At 38.7% G+C, this 15,388-nt stretch overlaps 1 protein-coding gene across 1 annotated transcript in view; it reads left to right on the top strand.

Moving 5' to 3' along the window:
• The first annotated feature begins 325 nt into the window (after positions 1 to 325).
• Positions 326 to 15,388, top strand: part of LOC132154468 (guanine nucleotide-binding protein G(q) subunit alpha-like) — a 46,380-nt gene continuing 31,317 nt past the window's right edge. Inside the window, exon 1 of the mRNA XM_059563032.1 lies at positions 326 to 531. Within this exon, the coding sequence (XP_059419015.1) occupies positions 396 to 531 (136 nt within the window). The 5' untranslated portion in view covers positions 326 to 395. The remainder of the gene's footprint in view (positions 532 to 15,388) is intronic.

Consider the following 15,388-nt stretch of genomic DNA (forward strand, 5'->3'; position numbering starts at 1 on the left):
ATAAGGCTCCCGGACCTCCTCCTCGCCGTCGTCGACGCTGCCCTCCCTTCCTCATCCTCCCGGTTTTTTCTTCATCTCTTGCCTCCGTTATTTTGTCGTGGTCCGCACGCGGGGTAAGAAGCTCGCGCTCACCGCGGGAAGACTGAACGCCGCACGCGAGGCCCCCTCGGCCCCTCCCCCACTCTCACTCTCAAACCCCCTTCAGATCATCTCCTCTCATTTCTTCCCTTCTTCTTCTTAATATTTTTCCTCAGAGAAGAAGGATTGGGGGATTATTTCATTTTTTACCTGTTTTCTTCCCAGCGGTATATATATATATATATATTTTATTTTTTATTTTTTTCGCGTTTCTGAAGCCCAAACGAGGCCGGGCTGTGTGTAGTAAAGCTGTGGGGATGACTTTGGAGTCGATGATGGCCTGCTGCCTGAGCGAAGAGGCCAAGGAGTCGAAACGAATCAACGCCGAAATCGAAAGGCAACTGCGTCGGGACAAACGCGACGCGAGACGGGAGTTGAAGCTGCTCCTGCTAGGTACGAGAACCGCCGTTAAACTCACTCACAAACACACACACACACACACACATACAGTTAGTCGACAGGTTTAGCTGTGGTTTTCAGCGGCGAGTCGTGGTATTAAACACGCCACCTCCGTTTTATCGCGGTGGCGGTTTTCTAAAGTAGGTTTGAGGTGTTTTCGGTTAATGATCCTTTTTTATTATTGTTATTATTTTTTGTATGCAAGTGAATAGTATGCAGGCTATTAACGTTAGCGAATATGCTAAGGCGTTAGCGCGTTAGCATATGCGGGCCGAATACTGGACAGGGCCTGGCATGCAACAGGACACAAATCTCAGCATGCTCATTGTTTGGTGTATATGCATGTACATGTGAGTGTATACCAGAGGTCTGCTTTTAGGCGAAATGGTGGTATACTGGCTATCAGTTTTTGACCTGTGGTCTGATGTATGATAATGCATGTTGCATGCAGTTTGATAGAGCTAGAGAGGAATGTGTGAAAATGAGCAATGGAGAATGACAGTAACGTTAATGTAAAGCAGAGTTGCTTTGCACAGTGTCAGTAAGTGCAACATAAACGACAGTGGTTTGTGTAACTGCATGGATCCTGTTGGATTACAGTATTCAAATCGTAGGTAAATCAGGCTGAGGTTTGTGAGTTGAGCGTTTATTTCTTTAGTAAAGGAAGTATAAATGCTTTTTAGTTGGTGAAGATTATGTTTCCCTTGATAATCTTGACAAGTTAATGAGAAAATAAAAAGTATGTAAGTATCATCTTTGAATGCGAAGCATCAATCAACAAATTCATCTTGGGAGCATTGCTATGTCAGCCTGTGCCACCTGTCAAATCTGGGTCGTCTCTGCACTTTTATCAATTATTCCTGGGTTGAATTATCTCAAAATGGTGGACAGTTATTGCCTTGTGAGGGCGTGATTGCTCTGCACACTGGACTCTGGTTACTCCCAAGAAAGGAGAATTGGATGCTTTATCAAGCTGTGAAGTTTGGTTGCTGTGCTGTCTATGACTCAGTAAATTAGTAAGCAGTGATATCTGACACGGACAGCCTTCATTCACTTCCTATTAGTCAGGACTGTTTTTCCGCTTGAAACCATAAATTGAGCTGCTTGTATTAAAAATGGATCATACAGTAGGATGAAACAATGAGCTGATGGCAAAGACAGATAGGGAGAGATGGACAGAAGTGTGAGTTTTGGTGAAATCGCGCTGAGATAACTTCCAAATGACCCTCAATAAACTCTGGCCACCTTGGTGTTTTGGTTGCCAACTCTGAGAAGCTTTAAAGAACCTCATATTGAAAAGAACTTGATTTCCACGAACAATAAGAATTCCTTTCAGTAAAATGTTTTTGCTCTTTACTGAAGATACACCTCTATAGATGCAGAAACGTAAACCAAAGATGTGTTACATTTCTTTGGTTTTTAAATTAAGTTAATCTATCATTCATGAGCATGTTTTACTGAAGATGTTCAGAGAAATTTCCAAGAGGTTTCTGGGATGTTCTGTGAAGCTGGGAACGGAGTGTAAGGAAGGGTCATTTGACTTAAACTTGGAGAACCTGTATGGAAGATTATTTTACCTTTCATTTAAAGGAGCATTTCACCCGTGGGAACATTGATCTTCATTGAAAGTGGGTCATATATGTAGTCGAAATCTATTAAAATTTTCGAATTTGGTGCCTTTTTGACCGAGTTATTACAGAAAGTAACTTTAGGGCTCATTTGTATGGAAAACCACAACTCCCACAATGCAACACATTTGCACAGCTCCACAAGCCACTCCCACTAATCCAGAACATTGAGACATTGAGGACACAGTTAGCGATGTATGGTATTTACGTGCCACAGTAGTAAACAATGCCACAGTAAGCTTTTTGTGCATTAAAAAAGGCACTGCACAAACAGTTTACAGTTGACGTTACGTAACTTATTAACCGGAAAACATTTCGTGATAATAATGCTTGAAGAAATTGTGTACATTTCACGAAATGAATAATAAATAAAATTGAAACACTTACTTTACAGTTAGACGTCCATTTGTCCCTGCAGGCTTCGGCTGGCGTTTCCAGTTTACCTTCGGAATTCTGAAATATGTCTCCAGGACGCCTCTGTCCATATGCGGGGCGAAACTAGGATGGTTCACAACGCAAACATCCGTGTCCTTGTCTGCCTCAGACATTTCTTCGAGGAGAAATTGGCATCTTTGAAGTTCTTGGCAGCAGACGGACTCTAGCTCTGTGTCCGTAGGCGCACAACGAGAGCACAGGCACCACCAGTCCGCACCAGCTCGAGCACGCCCGGGCTCCTCGGACGCGACAGGCAGGTCTCCGGCCTCGGCTGCAGCCGCTGCCTCCTCCTGTTCCTCCATCAGCCTCAGCTGCTCTGCGCTATATTGTGGCTCTTATAGATAGCCACGAACATCTGTTTCGAGCAACAGACTTTGAAAATCCTCTTCTTCCATATCATGAGTTGTTCCTCCAGCCATTCTCGTAAATCTGACTCCATAAGCGCTTGTTAGCTTAGCTACATAGCTTCCAAACAAGATGGCGGATTTTCATTTTCGTTTCTGTAAGTTTAGTCCCACCCACTGATCTGTAATAGGCCTGTAGGGTGAGTGGGTCCCACCCCCTGGAATAATAATAAGCTTGTGTTTGTAGTCTACACTTTTCAATGAATTTTGACTTCCTGCTTATTATGACGCAAAATTACGATTTTTACGTCATAATAAGCAGGAAGTAAAACACTTAAATCCTTATTTCTCCCATCTCAGGGAAAAATAAAGGGAAAATCCATGATCATTATAATATATGACTGGGTTTCTAACAATACAAAGCTAAATGCAAATGGGTGAAGTGTCCCTTTAAAGTTGTCACCACCCAAGCTTGTCAACGCAACCCAAGCTTTGCATAAGCGTTCTTGAACTCTGGATAGAAACCAGAGCATTTCTGTAACAGTGAAAGGTCCTAAGGACACAGTGGCTCCTATGTGGATCTGTGACCTCTGTGAAAATACACAAGATTGACCTTTACCGCTATGAGAAAATTAATAAGTAAAAGTTCTCTCCCTTTCGCTATCCCTGTGCCACCAAAGAAAGAATTAAAAAGCAGCTTGTTGGTGCTCAGTCATCCTATTAATGGCCCATCCTTAATAAGTTAAAACTGTCAGCCTAGCGCTGGATAAGTCTTGGCTAGTCTGGATTAGCCAAGACCTTAATAGGCTTTAACACATATTTGCTCCATTGCTGATACCATAGCTGCTTTGTGTTAACCAGCATCTCACTCTGTAAAAACAGCTTAGTCTAGATAGTTAAGCTTTGACAAAATATGGCTATTAGTTGGGCTGGGTGATATTTCAGATATTCACAATGTATATGCAATGAATTTTGGCCATAAATTCTGCGATCTTGTCTTATGGTTTGGATGTACGCGAGCATTGTCTCTATGTGCGCAATATTCATGTGCTAAAATGTTTGATGGCAAATATTGCTGCCTATGTGATATTTTGGTTCATATATCATTCTGTTAATTTAGTGAAAATTAATATGCAGCACTTGCTTTGCCACTGTTTAGTATGTCTTGCATTAAATATTGTGCATTTAATTGACTACAGCGCCTCTTTAATCAAAATTATGGTTTATTTGATTGAAAAAGGGGGTGTATATATATTCGAGCTGTAGCTATCGAATATTTTAGTAATTGAGTATTCTACCAAAAATTCCATCGATTAATCGAGTAATCGGATAAAATGTGTTTTTTCTTAAAGTGCAATATTAATTATGCAAGAGAAAATAAGACTCCTGGGTCTCTTAAAATGAACAACTAAGTTTCCTTTTTTAGAATTTTTTTTTTTTTTTAAATGCATAGAATGCAATGCATACATCAAAAATAAACATTTAATTATTACCCATTGTTTCTCTGTCTGTACTTGTACTGTGAACAATGATAATAAAATTGAACGATGAATTAAGTGCATTTAAGTGCCATTCAGTTGGGGTTTTAAATAAAGCCTTTTCTGAGATGCACATTAAACATTAAACGCATAAAACATTCATTTAATTTATCTTTTAATTATTGAAAATTAACTTACCTTTTTGTAAACGGGATTTACTATAAAAAAAATAGAACATGGAAGAAATGTTGTTTGATTAAACCTTAAAAAAAAGTTAGATTTTTTTTTAGTAGTAGGCTATGAACATTCTGCTGAACTATAGTCTTTAACTGGACTTTTATTTTGACGGGTTGACGTACCTTTACAGTTCTGTGTATCTGATGTGACGCTAGTTTTACTCAAATCAAACAGTCAAATGCTCATGAAGTGACTGTCAGAGCAGTTCTGGAGATGTTGTTCATGTGTTCACGTTAGGGCTGGGACAACGCGTCGAGGTCATTGATGACGTCGACGCAAAAAATATGTTGACGCAAAATATGCGCATCGATTCGTCGACCTGTTTTTATTTCTCTAAAAAACGTTTGCAAAACGTTTACCTTATGTGCGCTGAATATACGCGATGGCTGGATCAACATTCTGTCCAACGTTATATAACCAATCCAGTGGTTTTTCTGCATTGATCTTTTTTTTTTTGGCGGCTGTCAAAGCCTTATTTGATCGGTGAGTGACAGTGACAGGGCGCGTACGAGAGAGAGCCCCGGCTGCGCGCGCACTCACAGTCTTCAAACTACACGAGCGCTGTCTTTCTCTCTCGCTCTCTCTCTCTCTCGTTCTCTGTCTCTCTCTCTCTCTCTCTCTCTCTCTCTCTCTCTCTCTCTCTCTCTCTCTCTCTCTCTCTCTCTCTCTCTCTCTCTCTCTCTCTCTCTCCGCTTGCATATTAACCAAAATCATTAGACACGATAGAAAAAGGGCGGAACGCCAAAGTTTCACGTGGAGCATTCGGAGATTTTTTTTTCTCCATGACAGGCTGCTGGCTCCCACTGTTTTTTTTTTGGAAAAGCACTCTTTGTATTAGCTTAAAGCCCTCAAGTTTACATTGGTTACTGTATTCTTTCAATTGCTCTAAACAAGTATTTTGGGTGAACTTTTTTTTATTGAATGCTAGACATCAAGTTGTTGTTATTTTCATCTGAAAGAAGAACTTTTTTTCAGTAAGCTAGGCCCTATGGCCCGGTTTCACAGACAGGGCTTAGACTAAGCCAGGATTAGACCATAGATCAATTAGGACATTTAAGTAATTTTTATAAACATGCTTAGAAAAAAAACATTACCGATGTGCATCTTAAAACTAAAAAGGCACTGATATATTTTTAAGATCAGTCAGTGCAAGTTTATTTCAGTGGAAACAGCTCAGACTTACATTTTAGTCTAGGACTAGTCTTAAGCCCTGTCTGTGAAACCAGGGGAAAGTGTTCAGTAAGCTTGTTTCAGTAAGCTATGTGTTTTCAAGGTTTTATTGAATGCTATCTCTATACAAGTGCAAAGTAATCCATTCTTAGTCAGTCTTTTATTTTTTAGAGCAATAAACATATATTGCAATGTTAAGGAATTCATGTTTTTTTTCATTCAGATATGTAAATCAACATGTATAAATTGTTAGTATTCAATTAATGGGGAGATAATCGAAATCGAATCGGTCAAAAAAAATTAATCGTTAGATTAATCGATGCATCGAAAAAATAATCACTAGATTAATCGTTTAAAAAATAATCGTTTATCCCAGCCCTAGTTCACGTCCTTATTTAGTGAGACAGCAGACGCTAAAAATCACTGCGAGCGTCACGCGCGCTTCAGTGTGTTAATAAAGGAAGACGCGCTTCTGCTCCATTCATTAACAGAGACACGCAGAACATGCAGGATTCATATTTAAATAGACTGTTCCGGCTTAATATTTACAGATATTAGTCCATATCGTGATTTGATGTAAGTGCAATGACCTATTTTTAATTAATTCATTCAAAATTTGGCAAATTCCATGCCATTCTGCGTTAAACTGTAAATTCCGTTTTTATGACTGGATTCCGCAATTCGTTTTCTGCATCGCGGAAATCATAGGGCCCTAGTTGTGTTATGCCAGCTCTATCTTGCAATGGACACACGCCACGACGTTCTCTTTACGTTTGCCCGTGCCCTCAAATCAAAACACTGCTGACTCCTTGCAGTATGCAATTTCGGACGCAGCGCTTGTGTCTCCTTCCGCTTTTTGGGTGACGTAAACGCGTTGTCACATGAAAAAAATTATTGCGAAAGAACCTGACGTGAGATTTAAAATAAGTAAAAAGAGGCTTCGAGGCAGAGGAATTTGCCTCGATCATTTTTTGTAATCAAGTTACTCAAGTTTCAGCCCTAATAAATAAATAATAATGTTTAGTATATTTATGTATATGAAATCCATATGGTAGCTACGCTTTTGAAAGTTTTGTTTAAATAAAAATTTTCTCTACATCTATGTATTTGTCAGACGCTTTTATCCAAAGCTGCACTGAATGCATAAAAGATTTCTTTAACATTTGTCTTAGTTCTTACATTCCCTGGGAATCAAACCTGTGATCTACCTGTACTCAAACAGTAGAACATGGTGCTAACAACACTGAGGTCATAGGTTCGATTCCCAGTGAATTCATGAACCAATGAATGCAGTGTCAGGGCTGTTTTAAATCTGATTCAAGCTTGTAACTCCAATGCCTGTTTTATCATCACTTTTTAGCTTTAAAGTTCGCTTGGGTTACAAGTAATGCAGATTCACTGTTGAATTCAGTTAAATGTAGTATTTGTCCTATTTTCGATTGACTTTCATTGCACATATTCACACTGAAACATACTGGGAGGACAGTGTCCTACTTTCAGTGGGCTGCAAATTGAAAAGCAAGAGTACTGGATGCATTGTTTTAAATTAACAGAACAAACATAGTAATTGCTGATTTCCTCATCAGAGTTGACTGGTTCAAAACAATAATTAATTATTTTAATGTCATTGGAAAAAATGCATTGTTATTTTAAATTAAAGTTTATGAATTCCTTGCTGTTAGGGCTGCTCCGATCACGATCGGCCCATCGTTATGCGCATCTCGTCATTAAAGCCGGTTCTCTAATCAGCGATAAATTCCCCCAGGTGCGTGATTTCACATAGAGCAGCTGTTACTACACAGAGCCGTTGTTAACTGAGAAGATGCGCAAATCCACTTCATTTTCAGCGTTTATTTGCGCATCTTCTCAGTTAACAACGGCTCTGTGTAGTAACAGCTGCTCTATGTGAAATCACGCACCTGAGGGAATTTACCACTGATTAGAGAACCGGCTTTACTAACGAGATGCGCATAACGATTGTGATCGGAGCAGCCCTACTTGCTGTCTATGGCTAGCGCTCAAGTAATGTGCTGTGTATTGTTTGAGAGCTCAGAGTTTTTATGTAGCTGTGACCCTTTGAACCGAAATCTGGATATGTTATGTAGGGCTGCAACTAACGATTATTTTGATAATCAATTAATCTGTCGATTATTTTTACGATTAATCGATTAATCGGTTTATGTACTTATATTTTAGTTTTTTCCATTTTTTTCCCCAAGTAAATTATTAATAAATGGTCTTTATCATTCAGCATAGATTTAAGAGATTTTAACCATTTTGCACTGTCATATCCTCATCAAAAATATACCTGGAGTTGTTTTATTGTGTTAGTAATCCTTTGTCAAACTCTTCTGCAATCAGAACACTGACCCATACTCTAGCAAATTTCACAAGGAGATTTCAAATAATGTTTTCACCATGGCAGTCCTTAGAGCTCCTAAAGTAGTTTAACATCCTGAACAAAGCTTATTAAGGAATCTTTCAGAACATATTTTCACGAAGAATAAGGATAAAACAGAATAAAATTGCAGTGCATTGTATTTTATTATTTACTGGGAAACAGCTTTATAGCTTTTGCTGTGAAATTGTAAACAATCCTTCAAAAAAAGTGCCAATGGCATGAAACCTGAATGGAACTCACAATTTAAAGTAAAATCCATCAGAAGGTTGTCCAGAAAAAAAAAATAGGACACACACAAAAAACCTGCTGTGTGAAAAAGAGCAGTGAATACATATCTACATTTACCTCTCTCATTCAGTCATAATTAGGCTGCACGACTGAATTTTGAACTGGTAAACGACAAACTGATCACAGAACATGTTTGTAAAGCTTTAAATGTTAACTGTTAAAAAGCAATGTTATCAGCTTTTACGACTAAACATTTGCAAACAATATTGTACTGGAGAATCTGCACAAATGAAAGTCTTAGGGGCCGTTCACAAATCGCGCCTAAAAACGCGTGGAAAACGCTAGGCGCACCGCTTTCTCCTTCTTTCCAAAGCGCTCACACAGAAGCGCCCCTGAGGCGTCTGCCTTTGCTAAGCAACCATGACGTGCTCTCTCCTTGAAGACGCGGAAATTTCAGCAAAGGATAAATGGATTTGCAGCTCAAATAAATTGCTTGCAGTAGCTCTGCTACTAAGTTTATTTCAAAATGGAAATCCATATACAACTATGATCAGCTGTTCCTTTCATCTTGACTGAGCTTTTAACGTTGTTACGGGAAAGGATGAAGCTGATTGGTTAGTTCTTGTAACATGACCCGCGGTGCGGTTGCGGCATTCTGAAAAGTTTAAATGTTTTTAACTCGATGCGGTGCGGTGTTGGAAATAACGAACTTGAGCGCGCAAAAGACGCGATATGTGAACGTCCCCTTAAACAGTGCAGTAGAGCAGAGTTTATAGGTTACTCTTCTTTTTTAAAGGCTCAATGTAAAGTAATCCCACATCACGCTGAATGCTGCAGACATATAGACATCATATGATGTCTATGGCTGCAGAGACGCTGCTCGGGAAGCACGTGACATAAAACAAGGCCAGCTATTGGCTATTCGCTACTTCTCCTGTTGTACTGGCTGAGTAAAACCTCCGGTGGCTCATTACTGCCACACTTTGGTCACCGCAGATTTGAAATATGCACGAAATGAGCCGCTTACGGCAAATAAAAGTTATTTAGCAACGAATCGATGACTAAATTAGTTGACAACTATTTTAATCGATTAAATCGATTCGTTGTTTCAGCTCTAATGTTATGTCATTCACAATGTGAGATATTAAATCATTTCAAATGTACAGAGAAACCTCACATTTTCTGTATGACCTCTAAAAACAAAATAATCTTGTGTTTTTGGCCTTTAACCAAACTTACCAGTAGTACAGCAGCTCAGTCGTGCTTCTGGAGATTTAATTGACTGTAAAGGTTAGTTAGCCCCACAAAGAACATGGGAAACAGGATATGATGCCATGTTCAAGGACTTCTGTTTTTAATAAATACATTTGGAAATGTTAAAATATGCTAATCCATTTTCCTGCAATCCATAAAGATTTATATTGAAACTTAAAGGTTTGTATTGAGTTTATTAAGAGGTTAGTCTGTGTTGTTTAGCTTCTCGGATCTCCTCAGAAATTCTCATTCAAAAGTTTGGTATAGCATCAAAACATCTATGTATATGCACTACTTAGTAGTGTAACCATTTAAATTAAGCATGATTGCTCATTTAAGAAACTTCAGAGATTCCTAATTATGTAATCAAGAAGCATTCAAAAAAATATGCTGCACCTTGCTGTCATATGGGAACCAAGAATGAGATCTTTACCACGTTGTAATCTCATACATGCTTCCAGTTATGGAAATTTTCTCCTGATGATATAATCATATTGTTTACAGTGTGTTCTGTGAACCACAGAGATGCTTTCACCCATGCAACTTTTAATGCATTGACAAGTATGTTGTAATAGATTTCATGGATTGTCAATTATTGAAATTATTGCTAGCATATGGGTGTTTGAAACGGTAAAGTGTTAGTTTTATCCAGCTTCTCAATGGCTTTGTTTGACAGAGCCATGACTTCCTGCCAGTGCCAGTCACTCACTTCACTGAGCTGGCTGCTCCACCCTTTCCCACTGTCCGTGCGGTCTGTGTTGCCACTGGTCTGCCCTGAAGCCCTTATCAGGTTATGGAAGGGCCAGGCGCACTAGGCCTTGTCACTGTCTGTACTTGGTCAAAACAGATTAAAGCTAGAATTTGCCCACCCAAATGAAGTATCCTATATTGGAATGGACAGTATTGTAGAAGTGATTCTGGTCCTTAACTAATGCAGAGGTTCTTGCACTGTGCTGCATATTGTTCTTGCTAGTTAATGGTTTGAGGTGAGCTGTTGATAATTTTTTTTATGTGCTTTTGTCTTTATTATTTTTTTTATATTTCTTCTGCTTAGCTTTAGTTTTATTTTTACTTCAGTTTTAGGTTTAGACATTAAACTTTAATTCTGTTAGTTTCCAAGTAGTGCTGGGCGGTATACCAGTGTTTTTTTTCTTCTTATATGAATTTTTAAAACACCGAAATACCGGTGTTGTTTAAATAATTTCACTGTTGCATTGTGGCGAGGACACAGCTGTATGTGACTTAGCGTGAAAGTTCCGAAAATGAAGCTGTAAAACGTAATGAGACACAGAAGAACTCATCCACAATATTCACTGACTGCCACACATCTAACACCCTCTGCCACACACACGAGCTTGACTTCAACGCTAGATTTAGCCCTCAGACACTTTTAGCATCTTTTTTCCATAGAATATATATACTGACAAACCTAGCAACTTTTTTGGATAAACCTTAGCCTTGATTCAGTTGGAGCGTAGGGTCTGACTCTCCCAGCGCAGTGTCCTCTCTCTCTGTGTCGATTTCGGCTGGCTGTCCCGCAGCCGACTCAATAATAAATGAGTACAAAATAGCGTTTTCAAGCACCTACTGCTTACTAACTGTTTGGAATTATAAATATGAGCATAGTTCATCTGTTAATATTATGCGTTTTTGTTTGTAACTCCGACGCAGACATATACTGTACATGCATGTTGATTTTACCTGACGATGGCACGATTATAAATGATTGACTCCTGGTTAACATGTAGTAATGGGTTTTTTTTGTCACTATTTAGGGTGGAATTTTTCTACAATATTCACTCATCATGACAGTATAAAATAGGCATTCTAAGTCAGTCAGTAGAAAATGTGGTTTACACCCGGTCATGCATGAAAAAAATATATATATATCATCATATACCATGAAACCGGTTAGGGGTGTGCACGGATAGTCGAACATTTGAATATTCGTTCTGCTGTAATTATTCGATAAATAAAAATTATATTCGAACTTCGCTATATTTTTGCTTGCTGTAAAAAAAAAATCCACATAAAACCTAATTCAATCACTTTCTTTGATTCTCTACCGCATATTTGACGATGTCTTTAAGCAAAACAATAATTAATGAATGAATAAGAACTGCTGTCTTTTACAGTGCTTCAAATATGCCGTGGAGAATCACAGAAAAAGAATGAATTAAGAACATTGTTGCGGCATCTCTCAAGCAACGAATAAACACAGCTAATTTGGAGAATGCAGGGAAAAGTCTTCTTCTCGTGTCCGCCCTAGACCCTCGGCACAAACATCTCTGGTTCCTCAATGAAAACATGAGAGATGTAAGAAAAAAAACGTTTTGAACATTATCAGAGCATTTTCATTATCAGAGTCACGCGAATGCAGCTGCCACCACCAACGATGAAGAGGATCCGGCAATGCCCACTCGTCGGAAAAGGCTGAGCCAATTACAGAGAGTCCAGCCGAGAAGAGTGGGAACAGTTCTTGCTGGAGCCATGTATTCCACCAGATGAGGATCCCATTCAGTGGCGAAACGAAAACACGAAGCACTTCACAAAACTTAGTCTCTTAGCACACCTTTATTTGTGTGTCCCGGCAATGTCTGTGCCGTCAGAGTGCTTTTTTCTTCGCAGCCGCCCTTATTGTTAACAGACTAAGGAGCCGACTTTCCCCCGATCATGTTGACATGCCTGTGTTTCTTAACAAGAACATGTAAAACAATAGAAAAAAAAACAAAAAAAGGTTTGCAGACAGTTTAAAAGTTTCCAAGTTAAATGTAGGCTACGTTCTGTACAAGCTTAATTGCAGCGGGCTGCTTTATTTACGTTTTTTCTTTGTTCACTTTATTTTTTTTTTTTTGCTTTTAATCTGTACCTTTTTGTTTGTTTGCACACATTGTTAAAGGTTTTCAGCTACAAAACACGATTTGCGTAATGTTCAAGCTTATTGTGTATAAGCTTGTTCAAAAATGACGGAAACAATAAATGTTGCTGAAAAATAACGTTTGTCTTATTAAACTTAATTTAAATAAACGAATATTAGAATATTCGTTTTTTGTGAGCTCAAATATTCAAAAGTGATATTGGCAGAAAACGGCCATCCCTAAAACCGTTATAATTTTGACAAATACCGTGATATAATTTTTTTTGACATACCTCCCATCACTATTTCCAAGGCAACATTGCTAAATTTCTTTTACATTTTGAAAGTTTCTTTTCAATTTGGAAAGTTATTCATTTTATATCTGTTTTATTTCAGCTTTATTTTAATTAACAAATACTATTTTTTTAAATATTTTTATTTTTAGTTGATAACACTACATTGCATTGAATAGTGTGCTGTGGTGTCACAGTCTAGTAAATGAATCATAATGAATGAATTTAATATTTACAGTCATTTATATATTGTCTCATTTTAGTTTTCTTGCATTTTTCTGGAAGTACCTCTTTAGTCCTTCCTGTAATTTCTTAGTTCAGTGAAGTACACTAAACTAGCCAAGAGGTCAGTCTGTAATGTTTAGATCCTCTGTCTCAAGTCTTCCTGTCACATTCACAGGTCAGAGTTTAAACTTTAGTCTGCAGGAGAATGTGAATTTTTCATTTTCCTGCATTTACATGCATATGAGTGAGACACAATATCTAGTTTCACCACGTCTTTGCACTAAGACTTTTTACTAATGTTAGGTTGGCCAGTGGCGAACACAAATGTGAACAACAAAACCAGCCGATTTGATTTCAACTTTTTATGCACCAAAAACTGCCTGGTGATTTGGTGTGATTTTGCAGTGTTGACTGCATGTTAGCATTGGCAGCTGTTATTTTGAAGTGCTTTGTTCCTGGCTGCCCTACTGAAGATTAAACTTTGCTTCTGACTGCCACATCATGTTTCATCAGTAAGGGCCTTGGCTTCTACACACTTTCACTTTCAATTGTAGTGCTCATAGGACACATTTGTCTTGTTTTTTTCATTAGCAATCCTTTAACTAAGCCCTACCTTGTTTTCAAAGCAACACTTGAGCTGTTTTCTGATCAGTTGCCGTCCCTTTTTCTATTGCCTCCCAAGCAAGGCTTTACGGTGATTTCCATAGCCAGTGCAAACAAGAGGATTTGCACTTTGGACTATCACCTAGCAGGTGACGAAACTCTTGGCAGGCGTGCACATCAGGTGTCTACGCAGGGCTTTTGTATGATTGCGACTAGTGCTGGGCGGTTTGACCAAAAATGTATATACCGTTTTTTTTTTCAAAATTATACCAGCTTTCCTGTTTATGACGGGGTTTTTTTCATGCATAATCAGGTGTACAATGCATTTTCTGCTGGTTGATATTCCAAGAAGTGCTTGCGGCTAAGTTGCTGGAGCAAATTGCTCATATTGCCACCTTTGGCGACAATTTTAGCCCGACAGCACTTGCATAAAATGGATATTATAGGCTATATAAGTCTTTTATCACAGAACAGTAACAATCTTTCATATAGACATAAGTTTAAACTCAATAAATATAAACAATGCATTATTCATGCATTTTACTTCTAGGTTTGTATAATAAGCTGCTCAAGCAAGCGGCAAAACATTTAAACACGATAATTAGCCTACTTTTCTTGTTAAAATATTTAAAATTAAAACACCACAGACAGAAACAGTCTCGTGCATTTTGCATTTAAATCTTTATCACAAGCAATCCCACGGGTCTTAATGAACTTTGTTTTTCTGCTTCCATAAAAGTGAACATATATATTGTTTTCCTTGTTTATCTAAAAGTGCTTTTTTCTTGTTTTAAACCTAGCCAAAAACCCATGTGACTGTGTTTCCATGTCAATCCATGTTCATTTTTCCCGCGAACAATGCGCTTTCACTTTAATTCAGCGCCTGCAGCACAGCAAAAATAGACTCTGTACGTTAACGATCGCTGCACTACTGCAGAGCACCGCTCCTTGAACGCACTGACGGACCGCAACCTCGTGCAGCTAGATTCCGTTAATACGACTGCACTGTGTGAAACAGGCGTTATAACGTAACACCAGAGCACTGCTGTGTGTACCCCTGTCTATGGTGTACCCTCACCACGCCTCGCAGTCGCTGCTTAGAAGTGCAACATTGTAAAGGGTCCGTCTGAAACAGTGTCTCGCGGCCGCGGCGAAGCATAACGTTCGTTCCGAACGCAGAGTAATTAAATACACCGGTATGGCGGTATATTCAAAATGAACATCGTAACGGAAATATACACCTGTTTTCGGTATGAACCGGTTTACCGCCCAGCACTAATTGCGACCCACTGTTGTAATGCATAATGGATATATGAACATGCTTTGATATCAGTCATGATCAAATAAGGCAGTGCAGTCATGAATGTGCCTCTGTGAAAAGCGACTGTGACAGGCCCATCTAGAGCTGAAGGGGTTGCTTCCTGTCACTCCTGTCCATGTTAGGAGAGTTGATTTTATCACAGAACAGTCTGCTTTCTCTTCTTAGAGAGCAGTGGTTCTTTGCTGGATGTTAGTGCCAGCCATTGAGATGATTTTTCTCCTTATCACTACCAGAAGCTAGGATACTCCATAAAAATCCCCAAGATTCCCCTTTATGCTGTAGCTAAATGCATTGTGGCATTATGATGTTTTTCTATCAGCTGATTTAGTCTGTTTGACTGTCTCAGCCCTCTGTACACATTTCCAAAGGTTTTATCT

This window comes from Carassius carassius, chromosome 12 (genome assembly GCF_963082965.1).
Source record: "Carassius carassius chromosome 12, fCarCar2.1, whole genome shotgun sequence".
Taxonomy (NCBI): Eukaryota; Metazoa; Chordata; class Actinopteri; order Cypriniformes; family Cyprinidae; genus Carassius; species Carassius carassius.